This window comes from Podarcis filfolensis (genome assembly GCF_964270895.1).
Source record: "Podarcis filfolensis genome assembly, chromosome: 9".
Lineage (NCBI taxonomy): Eukaryota > Metazoa > Chordata > Lepidosauria > Squamata > Lacertidae > Podarcis > Podarcis filfolensis.
The window spans coordinates 6,700,132-6,721,046 of record NC_139610.1 but is presented as its reverse complement, the minus strand read 5'-3'; the positions used below and the strand labels follow the sequence as shown (position 1 = coordinate 6,721,046).

Sequence of the window (20,915 nt, the reverse complement as noted above, 5' to 3'; positions counted from 1 at the left end):
ACAATTCCTTCTCTTGTCACCAGAAATACTGTGTCGCCAGAAGGACTCAATAAAAACACTTGACAAAGAGTTCTGGGTGTAGTAAGATTTAATTTTCTCCTGTTCTGCAAAATATAGAAACAGTACAAAGAGCAACCTTTGGGATTTAAAGATATGAAGGTTCAAGCACATGGAGAGATGTCGACACACATACCTTTCTCTTCCCTGTGATACAAAGAGCCTTCACAGGACAAAAAATAATAATCAAGAATCTGGCAAGAGAGAGGACAGGCTATTTTGCGCTTCTTTCCACAATCCACACATGGATGGATTGCTGGAAAACAGAAGGAACAGACCAGGTTTCTTCTACTTGGAGAAGACGGGCATGTAGCCCTCCTGGTGTTGCCGGACTCCAACTCCCATCAGTCCCTGCCAGGGATGATGGGAGTTGTAGTCCAGCAACATCTGGAGGGTTACAGGTCAATGTCCCTGCAATAGGGGAAGAAGGCTCTAAGAAAACAGGAGCAAGAAAGTCACGAATGGAAGTCTGTTGGGGATTCCAACATTTGCAACAAAAGAACAGGGTAGGATGAGATTGATGTGCCTTCTCCTGAGAGAATGAGGCGGGGTGATTTTGATTCCCACAGTGGTCTTGTGGCGCTAGACACAGATACCATCACAAGGGCCAAGAAACTCTTGGGGTTCTCTAAGCTGCTGTGGCTCTGAGTTGACAGGGCATGACTCAAAGTGGGGCGGTGGTGCCATTTCTTAAACCCTCTCCTGGCGGGGGACAACGAAGTCCAGCACATCAGGGGCACAGGTCCTATTCCAGTCCACTCCCCGCTGCACTAACTTTCTGACTGCGAAGAGCTTTCAGTGAAATCAAATGTTTAAACAAACATGGACACCCGTCATTTGCATTCAGAAGTATTACCCACCCTGGCCAGACAACCAAACGACGAGAACAGCCTTAGGCTTTGAACACAACGAGTCGGAAGAGAGGGATGGATTCTGGTAACAGCCCCTTGCCCTGCAGTCACCGGAAAAAAAACTTGCTCGACGCAAGGTCTCCCTCTTTCTGAAGCAACCGTCCAATTAAGATTTTTCAGCTTGCGGCAAAAGCTCATTCCAGCCACAGCACCGCCCATGCTGGAAGCTCCTCAGTCGAGCGTCTTCATGACTGCTTCAGCCTGCTTCAGTTCTAGCAGCAGGAGAAGCAAAACAAAGCAGGAAGGGGCAGAGGGTGAAAAAATACATTATACATGGGACTGCCTCTGAAGACTGCTCAGAAACTTCAGCTGGTGCAGAATTCAGCAGCCGGGGTGCTCAGTGCGGCAAGACTGCACTGGCTGCCAATTAGTTTCTGGGCCCAATTCAAAGTGCTGGTCTTGGCCTTAATGGTCAGGACTGCAATACCTCAAGGAGTGCCTCTTCCCATATGGACCGACCCAGACCCTGCAATCATCACCCAAGGCCCTTCTTCGTGTGCCTCCTCCATGAGAGGTCCGGAGGGTGGCAACACAAAACGGGGCCTTCTCTGCAGTGGCTCCCTGTTTGTGGAATGCTCTCCCTAGGGAGGCTCACCTGGTCCCTTCATTACATATCTTTAGGCCCCAGGCAAAAACATCCCTCTTCTCCCAGGCCTTTGACTAATTAAGCACTCTATGACTTTTTAAGGGACGCGGGTGGCGCTGCGGTCTAAACCACAGACCCTAGGGCTTGCCGATCAGAAGGTTGGCGGTTCGAATCCCCGCGACGGGGTGAGCTCCCGTTGCTCAGTCCCTGCTCCTGCCAACCTAGCAGTTCGAAAGCACGTCAAAGTGCAAGTAGATAAATAGGTACCGCTCCAGCGGGAAGGTAAACGGCGTTTCCGTGCGCTGCTCTGGTTTGCCAGAAGTGGCTTAGTCATGCTGGCCACATGACCCGGAAGCTGTACGCCGGCTCCCTTGGCCAATAAAGCGAGATGAGCGCCGCAACCCCAGAGTCAGCCACGACTGGACCTAATGGTCAGGGGTCCCTTTACCTTTATGACTTTTAAAACTGTGTGTGGTGGGGGTGAAGGTCCTGTGTGAGTGCCTGGAGGCAGTTGGAAGATGGATGGCGGCTAATGGATTGAGGTTGAATCCTGACAAGACAGAAGTACTGTTTTTGGGGGACAGGGGGCGGGCTGGTGTGGAGGACTCCCTGGTCCTGAATAGGGTAACTGTGCCCCTGAAGGACCAGGTGCGCAGCCTGGGAGTCATTTTGGACTCACAGCTGTCCATGGAGGCACAGGTCAAATCTGTGTCCAGGGCAGCTGTCCACCAGCTCCACCTGGTACGCAGGCTGAGACCCTAACTACTGCAATGCGCTCTACGTGGGGCTACCTTTGAAGGTGACTCGGAAACTACAACTAATCCAGAATGCGGCAGCTAGACTGGTGACTGGGGGCGGCCGCCGAGACCACATAACACCGGTCTTGAAAGACCTACATTGGCTCCCAGTACGTTTCCGAGCACAATTCAAAGTGTTGGTGCTGACCTTTAAAGCCCTAAACGGCCTCGGTCCAGTATACCTGAAGGAGCGTCTCCACCCCCATCGTTCTGCCCGGATGCTGAGGTCCAGCGCCGAGGGCCTTCTGGCGGTTCCCTCATTGCGAGAAGCAAAGCTACAGGGAACCAGGCAGAGGGCCTTCTCGGTAGTGGCGCCTGCCCTGTGGAACGCCCTCCCATTGGATGTCAAAGCGATAAATAACTACCTGACATTCAGAAGACATCTTAAGGCAGCCCTGTTCAGGGAAGTTTTTAATCTGTGATATTTTAGTGTATTTTTGGTTTTCTATGGAAGCCGCCCAGAGTGGCTGGGGAAACCCAGCCAGATGGGCGGGGTACAAATAATAAATTATTATTATTATTATTATTATTATTTGCTTCTTACTATATGTTATATATTTTTTGTGTCTTTATATTGTAAACTGTCCTGTCATCCTTGGGATGTCGAAAAATTTAAGAAATAATGAACAAGTTGAGTGAAGATGCCAACATCCCCCTGGACTTGCCCAGCCCTTGCAAATAGCCTCAGAATCCCTGTCGTGTGTCTCCACCATCCCCTTGTGAGTTCAGGCAGAGTGTTACAACACGCAGGACCTGGTTGCAGAAAAGTGCCCCTGAACCCAGTCCTTGCTCCCCCCATGATGATTTCTGATATCTACCTGCAAGCAAGACGCGGAACTTCTCTGCCGACAGCATCATGGCAACAGGCTCCTGTACCCCACGGTCAACATCTTTCACGTTCAGCTTGAGGTGCACGACGGGCTCGTTGACCTGCTGGATTTCGCTGGAGCTAAGGGTGTAATCCACTCTCCAGGAGACGGAATCCAGGCGGTTCACTGCAGACAGAGGTTGCTGAGAGATCAAGAATGCTCTCTGCGAGGCCTGGCACCCTCAGATTCATGGAGCACATTGCAAATTAATTACTCTAACTGCAAATTGCACTCACTTCTGAAGCGTGCCGTGTTTATTTTTGCTTCTTTTAAAAAACTTTTTTTAAAAAAGAGAGAATTAAAACAGAGATTCATAGTGCAGAAAGAAGCTTAGGTGCCAGAAAGCAAGTAAAGGAAAGTTATAAGGAAAACAAGAGACTGCACTCATCATTGCAGGGGGGAGTTACATTAAAATAAAAGTGAAAGGCATGTATTTATGTAAAAAATATAGTTAAAAGTATAGAAAGGTCATATTTAAAGGAGCATTTTTTCCCCACTCAGATCTTTCCAGTTCTGTTTAGTCTGATAGGTGGCAATAGGATTCAGCCTTGATAGGTAGGTAGGTAGGTAGATAGATAGATATTCAAATATATGAATATATATATGGCTATTCCGATGGCTTGACTTACACCTCAGGCTGCATCCCCTAAGGCTGTCCTGCAGGGGGCTTTGCTTCTCCTCATAGGACCGGCACAGCCCTGTGGCATGTTCTGCAATGCAAAGAGGGATGGGGAACAACGAAACACGTGCAAAAGTGAGCTCTCACTCTAGACCAGGGGTCAAGAAGCTTTTTCAGCCGTGGGCTCCATCCCTCAGACCATGTGGGAGGCTGGACTATATTTTTTTGGGGGGGGGGGGTGAACGAATTCCTATGCCCCACAAATAACCCAGAGATGCATTTTAAATACAGTGGTACCTCGGGTTACATACACTTCAGGTTATAGACTCTGCTAACCCAGAAATAGTACCTCGGGTTAAGAACTTTGCTTCAGGATGAGAACAGAAATCATGTGGCGGCAGCGCAGCAGCAACGGGAGGCCCTATTAGCTAAAGTGGTGCTTCAGGTTAAGAACAGTTTCAGGTTAAGAACAGACCTCCAGAACAAATTAAGTTCTTAACCCGAGGTACCGCTGTAAAAGCACACATTCTACTCATGTAAAAACACCAGGCAGGCCCAGAGATGCATTTTTAATAAAAGCACACATTCTACTCATGTAAAAGGACGCTGATTCCCGGACCGTCCATGGGCCGCATTGAGAAGGCAATTGGGCCGCATCCGGCCCCCGGGCCTTAGGTTGCCTACCCCTGCTCCAGACCTTTCCACCATTTTAATGTGATGTAGCACCACTGCCCAGAAAGCAGGCTGACTGCCAGTCTCCCAAGGGCTCAGGTTGTTGCAGGGGAACCTGTGGTCTTTCAGAGGTTGCCGGACTACAGCTCCCCCCTTCTCCCATCATTCCTGACTCTGCTGGCCTGGGCTCATGGGACTGGGAGGGGCAAAAGATCCCCATCCCAGAGGCTTCTGCACAGCTGGAATGCAGCCTATATTGCAAAGTCACAATTGTTGCTCTTCCCACATTTGCCTCTGGCTCCACCTACCGCTGCCATGTGTCCCCCGGAAGACTGCCCGCAAGGAAATGTGGCCCTTGGGCTTTAATAGAGGTCCCCCTTTTCCCTTTGTCACTGCTTCCCTTTCTGTCTCCTCTGCTCACCTTTAGGCAGCCCCAACTGCTGGAGCTCGCTGGAGAGGGACTCGCCGTCAACGTTGTGTTTGGCAGCGCTGGAGAGGATGAAGCCCAGAACAGCAATGGTAGCCTTCACATCCCCAGACTCTGCCGAGAGGAGAAAGAGAGACATGTGAAGCTGTCGTGAGAGCTTGCGGGATCAGGTCAATGGCATTTTACCATTGTACTGGGGAGAGTGTATTAACGTATGGTCTGTGTGTGTGGTTTGGGAGCTGCGCGGTCAGGGAAAAAACAATGCTGTCCAGGGTTGTAAAGATTGCAGAGAGAATAATTGGGTGCACTCTTCCCACCTTGAATCAAATCTATGCTTCCAGCTGCCATAAGAAAGCTGCAGAGATAGCGCAGGATAGTACGCACCCCGGAAATGATCTCTTTCAGCTTCTGCCTTCTGGAAGAAGATAAGGTAAAGGTAAAGGGACCCCTGACCATTAGGTCCAGTCGTGGCCAACTCTGGGGTTGCGGGGCTCATCTCGCTTTATTGGCCGAGGGAGCCAGTGTACAGCTTCCGGGTCATGTGGCCAGCATGACTAAGCCACTTCTGGCAAACCAGAGCAGCGCACGGAAACACCATTTACCTTCCCGCCGGAGCGGTACCTATTTATCTACTTGCACTTTGACGTGCTTTCAAACTGCTAGGTTGGCAGGAGCAGGGACTGAGCAACGGGAGCTCACCCTGTTACGGGGATTCGAAACGCCGACCTTCTGATCGGCAAGCCCAAGGCTCAGTGGTTTACACCACAGCACCAGCCACATCCCAAGAATGTTTTAGCAGGCGCCCAAAAGTGTACAGTGAAGGCAACCTCCTTGATCGCAAGAGCCAGGGAGTTCTAAAGTGCAGACACCGTCACACTAAACGACCCAGCTCTTACAAATGCAGAACAGGTATTATGTAGCACCTGTAGAAGTGCCAATTCTGCTGATGAAAGCAGTTGGTCAATGAATTCAGGCAGGAGAAACACATGACTCAGTCATACTGGGAAGGGTAGAAAACGACACTCACCAAGCTTGGCATCTGACGTTAGCTTTAGAACTTTTTCATACTGTAAGAGAAAAAACCCAGATCAGATCACACTTAACTTTGGGAGATCTGCACCACCTCTGAGTCTTCCAATGCAACGTGAAGTCCCAGTTCCTCCACAGGCACAGAGTCCTATTTGCAGCTCAGCTTCCACTGCAAAACCAATTCCCGGGGTGGCTCCTGAATCATGTCAACCGTGTGTAACAGGCAGGGTGGCGTAGGGGCTAAGAGTCTTGGGCTAAGACTAGGGAAATCTGGGTTCTTTTTTTAAAAAAAATAACTTTTTATTCAAAATTAAAACAAAACATATTATCCAGAAACATAGCATCCTTATTTTTTCCCCATTTTTCCTCCCTCCCCCCACAGAACCCACCTACCCCCACCCCCCCGACTTCCCTCAGTTCCAGTCTTTGATTTCTCTAAAAATGCTGTTTTCTGCAGGGAAATCTGGGTTCAAACACCTGCTTAGCCACAACAGTCAATGGGTAACTCTGGGACCATTGCTGTCTCTCAGCATAACCTACCTCAATAAGGTTGTTGTTGAAAATATAACTGGGGGGGAAAGCGGAACCATCCCAAATATGTAATGCTTTCGAGCGTGATCTCCAGTTTTGGGGTGCTCTAACGCAACACACAAACACTTCTCTGGAGGAAGAACTGGATCATGGGGAGGTGGTACATGACTCCAGTCAAGCTCGCAAAAATTTACCACTTGCCTGATAATAAGTGTTGGAAATGTAAAGAGACTGAAGGTACATTCTTTCACCTTTGGTGGACATGCCCAAGGATCAAGGCTTTCTGGGAAGTGATTTATAATGAAATGAAAAAGGTATTTAAATATACCTTTCTGAAGAAATCAGAGGCCTTTCTCCTGGGCATGGTCGGCCAATTGGTGTCAAAGAAGGACAGAACATTTTTTATGTATGCTACAACAGCAGCAAGAATACTCATCGCAAAGTATTGGAAGACAGAAGATCTACCCACCGTGGAAGAATGGCAGATGAAGGTTATAGATTATATGGGACTGGCAGAAATGACCGGCAGAATCCGAGACCAGGGAAAAGAGACGGCAGAAGAAGATTGGAAGAAATTTAAGGACTATCTTAAGAAACATTGTAAAATTATTGAATGTTAAAATGATGTTGATTCAGAAATTAAGTGGTTTTAAGCTGCAATGATTATGTAATCAAGAAAAGAAAGGTCAAAAATTATATAGAAATTAGGGGAAGGATTTGCTGAATTGAATTAATTAGAGATTGGAATACAGAAAGGGGAGGTATGAGGAGGTCGGGAAAGTAAGTTTTATGAATATAAGGGATTGAAATTATACTTGTTGTTGTATGTGTTTTGTATGTATTTTTGCTGTTTCTGTTTTTTGTTTTTTTTATTTTTATATAAACTTTTAAAACTTTAATAAATATCTTATAAAAAAAAAAGAACTGGATCATGGGGATTCCAAGTAGGACATGCCCCTAAGTTTGCAGGGCTGCAGCTACAGCGCAATGTTGTTGTTGCTGCTGCTGCTGCTGCTCAGGAAGCATCAGAAAAGACAAATCAGTTGGCCTATGCAGATGAATCTGGAGTGGTTTACTCTTCCTGACCTCTCAGGAAGTCATGCAAGGGTCCATTCAAAAACACAAGCCTGAAAGTGTTGGCCGTACAAATATCCGCCTTCAAGAAGATCTCCTACCTGCTTTACACCAATCTTCCCCAACCTGGTGCTCCCATCAGCTCCATCCAGACCAGTCAAAGGTCAGGGGTGATGGGAGCTGCAGGTCCATCAGGATGACCCCAGGCTGGGAGAGGTCAAAACACATCACCAGAAGTCGTATGATGGAAGATCAAATCTCGTACAATTGTCGGATCTACACAAATACGCGTCAAACAAGAGAAAACTGGCTTACGTCAATCCCATCCCCAAGCAGATCCTTCAGCACCTGGGCACAGATCAACTTCAGCTTCACTGAGGACTAGGAGAATAACAAGAACAAAAACGCACCTGATGATTTTTTGCCTGTAACACCAGCTTTTTCATAAACTCCACCCAAAGCTAATCTGTCCCCACAACAGCCTGGACTTTTTAAGTGACAGTGGATAATGCGGTCTTTGATGGGGTAGCGTCCAACTATTTCTGACCAAGAAAACAGAAGCACTTAGACCTCCCCACCAGCACTCTGACTTTTTCAAGCTTGCTGGATATATAGTGGAATATTGCAGCAGGTTCATCCAACAACAATTATTTATTTATTTCATAAACTTTATACGCTGATTGCAAAAAACAAACAAAACGAAAACCCTCAAAGTGGTACACAAAAAAGATAAAACAAAATTATCCATAAGAAAAATTTATAATTAAAAACTTTTGAAATATAAAATAAAATATAGACTAAAAACCTATTAAAATTCCCACCAACTTTGTAAATATCTGGGCAGGCTTGTCTAAACAAAAATGTTTATAGCAGTTGACCAAAAGAATACCGTCAAAGCACCTGCATGGTATCAAAAGGCAGGGAGTTCCAATGTGTAGGTGCTGCCATACTAAAAAGATCAATTTCTTGCAGATGCAGAATAGGTAGGTGTGTGGCACATGTAAGAGTGCCAATTCTGCTGATCAAAGTGTCTGAGTGGGCACATCTGGGTTCCCAGATGTTCAGGACTTGATATAGTAATAGTTCAGTCCAGTAGCAAGTTGCCAACCAGTGCAATTCTCTGAGTAAAGGAATCACAGGCTGACAAGGCCTCAGTGTTGGTCAGCCATGAGTTCTACAGAGATCGGAGTAAGTCTAGCAAGCAACCAGTGGTCAAGTGCCACCGCCAACACGTCCTAACAGAAATGGCATGCACATCTAGCAGAGAAAAGAAGAGCACTTACTATTTTAGCCAATGTGCTGATTTCTGCCAAGACCCAATCAGGGCAGTCTAAATCGCCACAGAACCGAAACCTCTGGATGGAAGAAATAACATTAGTGTCTGTGACCAGTCAAGAGTTTGTTTTATCAACCCACTTTTCAGCCTGTAGCAGAAAACAAGAGGCTATCCAACCCATGGAGAACTGAATTTGAAGGAGACTTTACATGCTTTTCCCTTTTCAGTGGAAGTTTCAGTGAAAAAACTCGGAATACAGCCTCCTATTCTCTTGACAGCAGAAAACCTGAAAGGTAAGGCAGACATTTCCGTAGCCCACGGGCATAGTGTGTGTGTGTCAGGTGTGGGTGTGTGGTCCCGGGCACAGAGTTTTCGAGGGGGAGTGAACCAGGCGCCCCCACCCTGTCCCAAAGCTCCTGACTGGGTCGGCCGACAAGTGTGTGGCATGGGGCCCTCGCCCAGAGGCCGGTGCCAAGTCATAGCTGTCAACTTTCAGATTTGAAAATAAGGGATCAGCAGCCTCGAAAATAAGGGATCAGCAGCCAGTGGCGTAGCGTGGGGGGTGCAGGGGGGGCCGGCCGCACCGGGCGCAACATCTGGGGTTAGGGCAAATCCACGGGTTAGGGGGCGCAAATCCACGGGTTAGGGGGCGCAAATCCACGGGTTAGGGGGCGCAAATTACTTGCCTTGCCCCGGGTGCTGACAACCCACGCTACGCCACTGTCAGCAGCCTCACCTGTCCCGGGGACAGTCTACGGGATATCTAACAATCCGGGATAGCAGCGGGACACGGCGCTGGATTAAAGGAATTTCCCGCAAAAAAAGGGAAGGTTGACAGCTATGTGCCAAGTCGCCCAGGGCTGTGCGCGAGGACGCAAAAGCAGCGCACGGTGACAGGATCGTCAGCACTCGGGCTGCAGCATCCCGCCGCGCCAGCTGCCTCTTCCGGATCCAGCGCGAGGGAAGGCACGCATCCAGGGGTGCCCATCTCTGGCACCAGCCTAGTTCGGAGCCTCGCCCAAGAACTCGTGCTGCAATTTCATGAGCCCGCGCCGGAGCCCGGGAGCCCCTGCCTCGAAGCCAGGGGTGCCAGCTTGGCCCCGCCACCGTGGGTGCCAGGGGCCCTGGCACCGAAAGGTGTGGGTGCTCGGGCACCCGGGGCCCCAGGGCGTTGGCACCCGCCCTCCAGGCGGCGCAGCAAGCCCTTTTTGGGAACCCGCGCGCAATGCGCCCCCGGCTCACCATGGTGCCCCGCGCGCGGCGCCTGCTACTCGCCGCCCTGCAAGGCTGGATCACCTGACTCCTTTCTGCCACCCAATCGCGGAAGGGATCCAGCAGCACCAGCTGATCCCGCCCGGGCGATCAGCTGATCAGCCTCCCGGCTCCTCCTCCGGTGGGCGGGCGGCGGGGAGGGCGAGTTTTCCGGGAGAGTTGTTCTAGCGGTTGCTGCGCCCGCGCGCCAGCTTACACGTGGCATTTAAGAGATTTCTTCCAGCAGAAAAAAACAAATTTCAAAAAGGAAACAAAGCAACGCTGGGTTGCAACAGCAAGAGGAAAAAGGGGAGTTGCAGCATTTCCAGAGGTTGCAGTGCCGACACAGTTACACGGGACTAATAAGGCCCCTTGAGCAGTAAGGGGAACTGTGGGCGCGTGTATGAGAGATTATATTTTTTATTTCATTTTATAATATGTACGGGACGGAGAGAATAATTATTATAGCAGACGAATGTTGCAGGAATTTATGTATAGGTTTGGGGGGGGGGGGTTGCCCCTCCAGCAGATATCATGCACATGCAGCCCACTACCAAAACCAGCACAATCACTTTTGTGACTTTTGTTATTTGTCCCCACAAAACACTTCATCACAGTTTCTTCCTATCTATTCAAAGGGCCCTTGCTGCACGATACCAAATGTACGAATTCACTGATAAATGTATCTATGTACTGGCTCACTGGGAAAACTTCAGAAACTCATATAGACATGTGAGCTCAGCTACTCAGCAGCCCCTCTGCCTGAGTGATAATCCCTGGCATCCTGATACCTGAGTGCCGGACAGGTAGCCATTCCAGAAATAACAAACCCAGATGAAGACAAAAGGGTGTGATGAACTTGGCTGGGAAACAGAGAAATGTAAATATCTCTTTTGTTTCACTTTATGGGTGTTTGGTGGAGGGCAAGGGGAACCATGGGGCAGGGTCCAGGATGCTCAGATTACTGCCACCAGACCTCCCCTTTCATGATGTAAGCGTGATGTATGAGCAATGTAGTTGGGGGGGTGTAACATGGGGATTAGCAGCTAATAAAAGTTTGGGGGCTCTTTTGTTTGGGGCTTCCATCTGGTTCCACCTTGTGGCAGGTGGGAGTCCTGTCGCGACAGTCTTCAATAAAGACCAAACCTACTGGCTGCTGTTTTGCTCTGGTATTCCTGGCTGGTGTCCTTGTTTTTTGTCCAAGGGAGCCCTCAGATTTCTCCATTAACATGAAAAACAAAACTATAAATCAGGCAGGTAACGAGGGCACTGCTGGAGGAGACTCTTGAGAGTCCCATGGACTGCAAGATGATCAAACCTATCCATTCTTAATAATAATAATAATATTTATTGATACTCCGCCCATCTGGCTGGGCTTCCCCAGCCACTCTGGGCGGCTTCCAAAAAATATTAAAATACTATAATACATCAAACATTAAAAGCTTCCCTAAACAGGGCTGCCTTCAGATGTCTTCTGAAAGTCTGGTAGTTGTTGTTCTCTTTGACATCTGGTGGGAGGGCGTTCCACAGGGAAGGTGCCACTACCGAGAAGGCCCTCTGCCTGGTTCCCTGTAACTTGGCTTCTCGCAGTGAGGGAACCGCCAGAAGGCCCTCGGAGCTGGACCTCAGTGTCCGGGTAGACCGATGGGGGTGGAGACGCTCCTTCAGGAAATCAGCCCCGAGTGTTCACTGGAAGGACAGATCCTGAAGCTGAGGCTCCAATACTTTGGCCACCTCATGAGAAGAGAAGACTCCCTGGAAAAGACCCTGATGTTGGGAAAGATGGAGGGCACAAGAAGAAGGGGACGACAGAGGACGAGATGGTTGGACAGTGTTCTCGAAGCTGCCAGCATTGAGTTTGACCAAACTGCGGGAGGCAGTGGAAGACAGGAGTGCCTGGCGTGCTCTGGTTCATGGGGCCACGAAGAATCGGACATGACTAAATGACTAAACAAAAGCAAGGGCACAGTTGCATGTGGGTGAGAATAACGAAGGTCAAGTTGCGGTGTGTGCTGTACTCCCGAGTAAACATGCACAGGGGCTGAGCGAGTTAAGCTAAGTAATATTTTGTTTCTTGTTCCCGCGCCTTGTTCCTGACGGAGATGTTGATTCTGTCTGCAAGAGAGTCCGGTCATTTGCCATGGTTAGAATACTGGACCCCAGGGGTAGAATTGCAGAATTGGAAGGGGGAAAACAGCCATTTAGTCCAGCCCCCTCCAGTGCAGGAATCACATTGCTGGTTACTTTAAAACAACTCAGGACAGAGGCCCTGGACACAAATTTGCTTGGGCAAATTAAGACGGCAAGTGCCTGGACCCTCTCCGGCTTTGCGGAGCACCCAGCTCCTTTGTAAGCAAAGTAAAACAATTGTGTGGGGTTTTTTAAAGCAAGGGATGTGGGAGGGAGAAACTGGGTCTCAGTGCAAAAGACCCGAGGTTCTAGCCCCCCAATATCTGTTGGAACAGAGAGAAGGTTGCAGATCCCCACTCCTTGGAACTCAGGTGGCCTCAATCAGGACTAGCCACACTGTTAGCTTAACAAACACCACAGCAAAGGTATTGTGAGGATAAGTGAGTAGAAGCCTCAAGCAAATTGCCCAGATCTTTGAGGAAGGGAGGGAGGGACATACATATCAAACTAGGCCTGTAGGTGAGACATCTTTGCTTGTATTTAAAAATGTTTTAGATTTTGAATTTTATTTTGAGAGAAGCGAGTGCAATCCCAAACATACCCTACCCAGCCAAAAAGCCCCATTCCCCAAATCCCATCACCAACACCATCACCATCACTGTAACGCAACTCAGGCTTTATATATATCATATATAATTTCCCCCCATATATAGCATCAGTACCTTAGTACCCTCTTTCTCATTTAAAGGTGGAAGGAAGCAAGAAAGCCATTTGTATCTCTTTATTTAGTTTTTTTTTTCACATTGAGATACGTATTACATTACATTTTAATGGGACCCCAGGCACTTTTTGAGCAGAGGGACCCCAAAAGTAATCAGAGCGAGAAGCAGAGCCAGAGACATCAGGATGAGGCCAGCCAGCAGCCCAGGCGCTGAGAGGAATCCTGCAAATGGGGGCGGGGGGGAAGAGAGAACAAGTTCAACTTACATCAAAGCTGTCATAAGGCTGCAAGATCTTTTACTACAGTGGTACCTCAGGTTAAGAACTTAATTCATTCTGGTGGTCTGTTCTTAACCTGAAGCACCACTTTAGCTAATGGGGCCTCCAGCTGCCTCTGCGCCGCCGGAGCACGATTTCTGTTCTCATCCTGAAGCAAAGTTCTTGACCCGAGGTAATATTTCTGGGTTAGTGGAGTCTGTAACCTGAAGCGTTTGTAACCTGAAGTGTCTGTCAGTGGCGTAGCGTGGGGGGTGCAGGGGGGGCCGGCCGCACCGGGCGCAACATCTGGGGGTTAGGGTTAGGGGGCGCAAATCCACGGGTTAGGGGGTGCAAATCCACGGGTTAGGGGGCGCAAATTACTTGCCTTGCCCCGGGTGCTGACAACCCACGCTACGCCACTGGTGTCTGTAACCCGAGGTACCACTGTATTGATCTAGGGAACTTGCCTCCAAGTAAACCTGGAGGGCTTCATGCTGCAATCTAACTTATATTTTTGGCCAGTGTTAGACTTCCTGTAAGCATCTTAGAGCACTGGCTGCCCCCTCTGTAAAAGATCTGATGTGAAAGGAGTGGGTTCATGGTTCTCTACTTATATCCAACTTGTAAATAAAACACAAATACCTGCGAGCCTCCAGCAACCTCTTCCGAAAGGAAGCCCCTGGAGGTTCTAAGCATAGCAGGTTTATGTGGGATGATGGGGGAGAAGGATTAAGCCAGGAGGAGGAGAGACCCTCCAGCTCAAAGCCCCCAAACCTCACCCTGAATGCTTTTGCCTAGAATGCAGCCCCCAAAACGCAGTCTGGAGCATCACTTATTCCCATGCTGTAACCCAATTCCTTGTTTCCAGACAAGCTATCCAATTACAGTGGTACCTCGGGTTACAGATGCTTCAGGTTACATAAGCTTCAGGTTACAGACTCCGCTAACCCAGAAATATTACCTCAGGTTAAGAACTTTGCTTCAGGATAAGAACAGAAATCATTCTCCGGCGGCATGACAGCAGCAGGAGGGCCCATTACCTAAAGTGGTGCTTCAGGTTAAGAACAGTTTCAGGTTAAGAACGGACCTCCGGAATGAATTAAGTACATAACCAGAGGTACCACTGTACTAACCTTTCAGTGAAAAAACAAGCCATCCCTAACTAATCACATGTTACTATCATTGGCCCCAGAATTTTATTCTAATTTTGTAGCTAGATTCCTGAATCAAATTCTTACTCTGCCCTCGCCTGCATTCTTGAAATATTTACTACTACTAAAAAGGAGGAGGAGAAGGTACCACCATGTTCTTCTGGAGATTCCGTTGTTTCACTTTGCTGGGCCGAAAGACTCCTTGAGCCCATGTACGCATCACGGACGAAAATAGGGCCAATCATCACGTCAGTCTCCAGTTCCTTCACCATTTTACCTGCATTTTGAACAAGGTTAAACTTACCCATCAGTAGGTCAGCCTCACCCCCCTCATTTTGCACGGAACAGATTGGCTTCCCCGCCAACATGGATGGAACGCACCATGCTTTGTGGATACATCTCTGCCAGATCTCCTTCCTCTTGCCCACCTATCCCAGGGGTTGAGTCTCCTTGGCTGCCCTCCAGTGACACCACAGTTCCCAGTCTCACAGCAGGTGCAGATCCCCTGGGTACCCTCAACCGGAATCCACCTGGAGGGATGGGGAAAAGGAAGAGAAAGGCCTCTATCATCATCATCATCATCAACCTTTTATTCGACCGTCAGTCAGAAAAAAGTACATTTGTCAATACACAATTAAAACATCCAGGAAGATTTTAGAACTTAGCCAACACTAAAATGGGCTAAACAGATAGCCCCATATCAATACAGTCTATTATAGTCTTGCGACGCTTAAAAGCTAAAAAAAGAAATTTGGCCACCAAGGAAGGTATAGCTCTAGTGACATTATTCAGCAAGTGTAAAACCTGGTTTTCTCCGGGTAGGAAGCTAAATTGACATAGGTGTGGGTCTATAAAATTTTGTCTAAGCTCTGCATAAGAAGGGCAAGTCAAGAGAATGTGTTCGGTGGACTCAACCACACCCATGGCACAATGACAGGTTCTCTGGGCGTATGGTACTCCCCTGTACCTTCCCCACAATAGGAAGAGAAAGGCCTATGTTACTTGCAGAATTGGTTTGCTTGGGCAACAAGGTCAAATACTCGACATAACTTTGTTAGACGCTGCACCACAATCTCTGGATAGTGAGATTATGAGTGCTGTAATGTAAGCTGCTTTGAGACTTGAGCGAAAAACGGCATGGAAAATATAACAAATGGAATGAAATTTTTAAAATGATGTTTGCTGCCAACCCTGTTGGGTGGGTTGGAGGGAAGCTTCTGGAAACATCACTAGCTAGTTGTTTCTTTGACAGCCAACTATTTAGTCCTGTAGAAAGGTCATTGGCAGGCGTAAAGGTAAAGGGACCCCTGACCATTAGGTCCAGTCGTGACCAACTCTGGGGTTGCGGCGCTCATCTCGCTTTATTGGCCGAGGGAGTCGGCGTACAGCTTCCGGGTCATGTGGCCAGCATGACTAAGCCGCTTCTGGTGAACCAGAGCAGCGCACGGAAACGCCACTTACCTTCCCGCTGGAGCAGTACCTATTTATCTACTTGCACTTTGACGTGCTAGGTTGGCAGGAGCAGGGACTGAGCAACGGGAGCTCACCCCGTCACGGGGATTCGAACCGCCAACCTTCTGATCGGCAAGCCCAAGAGGCTCAGTGGTTTACACCACAGCGCCACCCACATCCCCTTCATTGGCAGGCTTGGCTAGGGCTATTAACATAGAATCGTAGAACTGTAGAATTGGACGGTTCATCTAGTCAAAGCCCCTGCACGAATCACAGCTGAAACATCCCTGACAGGTGGCCACCCAACCTCTGTTTAAAAACCACCAATGAAGGGGAGTCCATGCTGGCTCACTCACATGTTATTAGCTTGGTTGAAGGAGCAAGCCTTGTTTTCAGGATCAGGGGCCTGGCTGGCTGCAGTCACTTTCAGGTGGCAAGTGATGTAGATCTGGAGAAGCCAAGTAGACAAAAAAACTCCCATTAGATATTCTAGGCTTCAGTTCAAGGAAGGCTGTGCAAGACGAGGCTTCTCACCAGCTCCTGAGGATGTCCTGTAAATCTGAAAACGTCCACCGTGAACTGGAGCAAATCCTCCTTGAGCCTTGGAGACACAAAGGCTGAGCTGGAATCTGACCTCCCATCAACAAGGCAGCTAAAACATAATAATAATAATAATAATAATAATAATAATAATAATAATAATAATAATAAAATAATAATAATAATAATAATAATAATAATAATAATAATAATAATAAATTTTATTTATATCCCGCCCTCCCCAGCCGAAGCCGGGCTCAGGGCAGCTAACAACGATAAAATAGTACAACATTCTAAAAACATTTCATTATAAAAATTAATTAAAATCAAATTGATGGCAACCATTAAGCTAAAGTTCTGTGGAGATTGCCAAAGGAGGGAGTCAGGCTGCGCCCTGACCAAAGGCCTGGAAAGGAAAGGGGAAGGAAAAGGGAAGGAAGAAGGGCTGTCAGAGGAGAAGGGCAAATCTGTATTTCAGTGTCTTCCTCATCAGTTTACAAGCTTAAAAAAAAACACCTCATGAAAAATTGCCACCATTTTAGTGACAATTTCTCCTATTAAATACATGCTTTTGTATCCATTTTCCATTAGTATACATGTTTCTGCAAAGCAATTTCTCCTAGTATTATGTATGTTAATTCCTCCAAACATATGTATTTTTATTCACACTTCACATGCATTTCTTACACATGGAGATGGATTATTGCACTGTAAAATTCAGAGAATAGTGAAGTTCTCAAAGGATGTCTTGCTTCAGGAAAAGCAAGTTCAGCAGATTTGCATTTAAATGCAAACAGAATCAACCCCTCCGCCCATCCCTAGCTGTCAGCAATACGGTGGTACCTCGGGTTAAGAACTTAATTCGTTCCGGAGGTCCGTTCTTAACCTGAAACTGTTCTTAACCTGAAGCAGCACTTTAGCTAATGAGGCCTCCCGCTGCCGCCGTGCCACTGGAGCACAATTTCTGTTCTCATCCTGAAGCAAAGTTCTTAACCTGAAGTACCATTTCTGGGTTAAAAAGGGACCCCTGACCATTAGGTCCAGTCGTGACCGACTCTGGGGTTGCGGCGCTCATCTCGCTTTATTGGCCGAGGGAGCCGGCGTACAGCTTCCGGGTCATGTGGCCAGCATGACTAAGCTGCTTCTGGCGAACCAGAGCAGCGCACGGAAACGCCGTTTACCTTCCCGCCAGAGCGGTACCTATTTATCTACTTGCACTTTGGCGTGCTTCCGAACTGCTAGGTGGGCAGGAGCAGGGACCAAGCAATGGGAGCTCACCCCGTCGCAGGGATTCGAACCGCCAACCTTCTGATTGGCAAGTCCTAGGCTCTGTGGTTTAACCCACAGCGCCACCCGTGTCCCTATTTCTGGGTTAGTGGAGTCTGTAACCTGAAGCGTATGTAACCTGAAGCGTCTGTAACCCCGAGGTACCACTGTATTTCTGTAACATGAGGTTCTTGGCTGCCCTAGTCCAAGGATGGGAAACTGGCAGCCTCCAGGCCTGGCTCTGCCCACATGGTTTCCCCTTTCTGCTCTTTGTCTCTTCTCCCTCGCAGCCGCTGGTCTGCCCAAGGGCATAGTGACTGGCAGGGACAACCCTAGAGAGCTCCTACCCATTGTGGTCAATGATGGGATATCGGGGAGTGGCGTCCCTGCTGGGGCTCAGCGTGGCGACACAGTGGTTGACAAACAGCCTCAGAGGAAGGTGATTCTCTGCGTTCACTTCAGCCTGGATGTACATCACGTCTCCCAGCTGGTACGTGCCGGAAGCTCTCTCAGCGCTCCAGCCATCTGAAAGACAAGCGAGTTGCAGAATCTTACCTAGAGGGAAATAAAGCTATCCAGCACAGACCTCAGCACTGGTTTGTCCTGTCCAAGGATGCATCATCATCATGGCAGCGAAGAGTTAGACTACAGAACTCCCTCCCACAAGAGGCAGTGATGGCCACCAATTTTGAGGGCTTTAAAAGAAGATAATAATAATAATTTTTTATTTATACCCCACCCTTCCCGGTTCAAAAACTGGGCTCCTGGGAAATGATTTATAATGAAATGAAAAAGGTATTTAAATATACCTTCTTGAAGAAACCAGAGGCCTTTCTCCTGGGTATGGTCGGCCAACTGGTGTCAAAGAAGGACAGAACTTTTTTTATGTATGCTACAACAGCAGCAAGAATACTCATCGCAAAGTATTGGAAGACACAAGATCTACCCACCTTGGAAGAATGGCAGATGAAAGTGATAGACTATATGGGACTGGCAGAAATGACCGGCAGAATCCGAGACCAGGGAAAAGAGACGGTGGAAGAAGATTGGAAGAAATTTAAGGACTATCTTAAGAAACATTGCAAAATTATTGAAGGCTAGAACGATGTTGATTCAGAAATTAAGGAGTTAAAAGCTGTAATGATTATGTGATTAAGAAAAGAAAGGTTAAAAAGTACATAGAAATTAGGGAAAGGATTTGCTGAATTGACTTAATTAGAGAATGGAATACAGAAAGGGGAGGTATGAGGAGGTCGGGAAAGTAAGTTTTATGAATATAAGGGATGGAAACTACCTGTTTTGTATGTGTGTTTTTTCTTTTTTGGATTGTATGTATTGTTATTGTTTTTGTTTTTATTGTTCTGTTTATTCTGTTTTATATAAATTCCTAAACTTTAATAAATATATTATAAAAAACAAAACAAAAACTGGGCTCCGGGCAGCTAACAACAAATTTAAAACACTTAATTGTAAAAGCAGCATAAAATACAGTATAAAAACATGACTAACAATAAAATTCAAAATTCAGAAATCTGTTTAGGGGAAATAAGCATTAGATAATCCCCAGGGCTAGCTGGCTGAATTGGTCCTACTTGGGCCAGCGAGGAGGCCAGGGGAGAATTAGCTGTGGGGTCTCAGAGCGGGTGATCTTCAAAAAAGGGGAGGGGGGGAAGAAAAGGGAAATAAAAGATCAGGCTGAATTCAAATTAAAGGCCAGGCGGAATAGCTCTGTCTTACAGGCCTGATGGAAGGAGGTTAAATCTTGAAGGGCCCTGGTCTCATGGGACAGAGCATTCCACCAGGTCGGAGCCATCACTGAGAAGGCCCTGGTGGAGGATAGTCTGACTTCCTTAGGGCCCGGGACATCTAAACTATGGTTATTCATGGACCTTAAGGTCCTCTGCGGGGCAGACCAGGCAAATTCATGGAGGAGGAGAGGCCTATCGATGGCTTTGAGGAGCAGCAATGGCTAGGCTCTGCCTCCTCAGTCAGAGGCAGCAATGCCAGTTGCTGGAGGGAGAGAGAAGGCTCTTGGGCTCATGTTTAGCTCCCTGAAGGGCCATAAGATTGTTTTATAGTATATTATTTCCTTTTTTTATATCCAACACTGCTTTTTGCCTTTTATCCCTGAAGCTTCTTCCTTCATTAATGTCTGTAACAGAACAAAGGCCAGTGGGGCCTCTTTGCAGGGAGCTGTCAAGATTACTACAAGGCCATAAAACAATAAATAAACTCTTCTTTTAGCAGAGCAGGGCTGTGAGAGAGGGCTGTAGGTGGCTCAGGCAAAGAGATAACGGGTTGCTATGCCGACTCCTGAAACAGGAGGAGGGAGGGACTGGAAATACGTGAAATGAGGAAGCTGATCCAAATATGGAAAAACGAAACCTAATTTTGATGGCATTTCTTGTAAAACACATGTTTTCTTGGAAATCAAATGACCATCCATCCTAGAGGGTATAAAAAGGCTGGCAAGCCCAGAGGGGGAAGGCAGGGCAGGCAATGAACATTAGCTTGTCTGTACCTTTTTTTGTCATGGCAAAATAAATTATTTTACTGCTGTCAATTGACTCTTTGAAGCGACTTCTGACTGCTCCTAGGATCACAGGGAACAAAAGGGAAGGTCTTTCATCCCTAGTTTCCCACCAGCATCTAGTTGGCTACTGTGAGAGCAGGGCTAGGTGGGCCTATGGCCTGATCCAGCAGGTTCTCTTTATATTCTTAATAATACAATGTATAAAACAGAAATATTTCTAAGCTCTAAAAAGATTACGGTCACATCTGCACCTAAAATTTAAACTCTTGTTTATCAGAAGATAAACTCTTGTCCCAGGCCTTTATTACATTTAAAGCACACCCCCCCCAATCCTGGGAATTGTAGTTTAAGGGTGCAGGGAATTGTAGCTCTATGAGGAGTTACCTACAGTTCCCATTATTTGGGGGGGGATACAGCATAACAAGGCTCAAAGCTATGAAAAACTGCTCAATTAACATTTGAATTGTATTTAAATTGAAAAAGGAACAAACGTAGGTAGTATGTCAGCTGCATTGATCAAAACCAGGAGCAGAGGAAAAGGAGGCAAGTATGTAAGGTGAAGCAAAAAACAAGGCTATTCAGAAGCAAAGTCTCGAGGGGGAGTCTAAAAGACAGGAAGGCCTACAGTGAAAAATATTTTTTTAAAATAAAGATTACCAAATAAAGTTACACTTCAGAGGCCAATGGCTTGCAGTTCAATTAACCATATTAGACACCCCCAGATCCAGACACCCCTCAGGAGCAGAAAAGGTAGAAGCCATCACAA

At 47.4% G+C, this 20,915-nt stretch overlaps 2 protein-coding genes across 3 annotated transcripts in view; both read right to left on the bottom strand.

The window, feature by feature from the left end:
• Positions 1–70: 70 nt before the first annotated feature.
• COMMD4 (COMM domain containing 4) lies at positions 71–10,212 on the bottom strand. The gene is made up of 8 exons (XM_083630844.1): positions 10,091–10,212; positions 8,856–8,927; positions 7,888–7,953; positions 5,966–6,005; positions 4,933–5,052; positions 3,850–3,930; positions 3,170–3,346; positions 71–1,180 (listed from the first exon to the last, which is right to left on the bottom strand). The coding sequence occupies exons 1-8, from the start codon at positions 10,091–10,093 to the stop codon at positions 1,140–1,142; spliced, it is 600 nt and encodes a 199-aa protein (XP_083486970.1). The 5' UTR covers positions 10,094–10,212; the 3' UTR covers positions 71–1,139.
• A 2,783-nt stretch (positions 10,213–12,995) lies between these two features.
• The window catches only part of LOC310770178 (zona pellucida sperm-binding protein 3-like), a 141,737-nt gene continuing 133,817 nt past the window's right edge, over positions 12,996–20,915 (bottom strand). Inside the window, exons 5-10 of one of the 2 annotated variants that reach the window (XM_083630637.1) lie at positions 17,964–18,141; positions 16,345–16,462; positions 16,167–16,258; positions 14,740–14,888; positions 14,507–14,635; positions 12,996–13,172 (exon numbers count right to left, since the gene is read on the bottom strand). In XM_083630637.1, coding sequence (XP_083486763.1) covers positions 13,057–13,172; positions 14,507–14,635; positions 14,740–14,888; positions 16,167–16,258; positions 16,345–16,462; positions 17,964–18,141 — 782 coding nt within the window. In that variant the 3' untranslated portion in view covers positions 12,996–13,056. The remainder of the gene's footprint in view (positions 13,173–14,506; positions 14,636–14,739; positions 14,889–16,166; positions 16,259–16,344; positions 16,463–17,963; positions 18,142–20,915) is intronic. The other variant, XM_083630638.1, reaches the window with a different exon arrangement.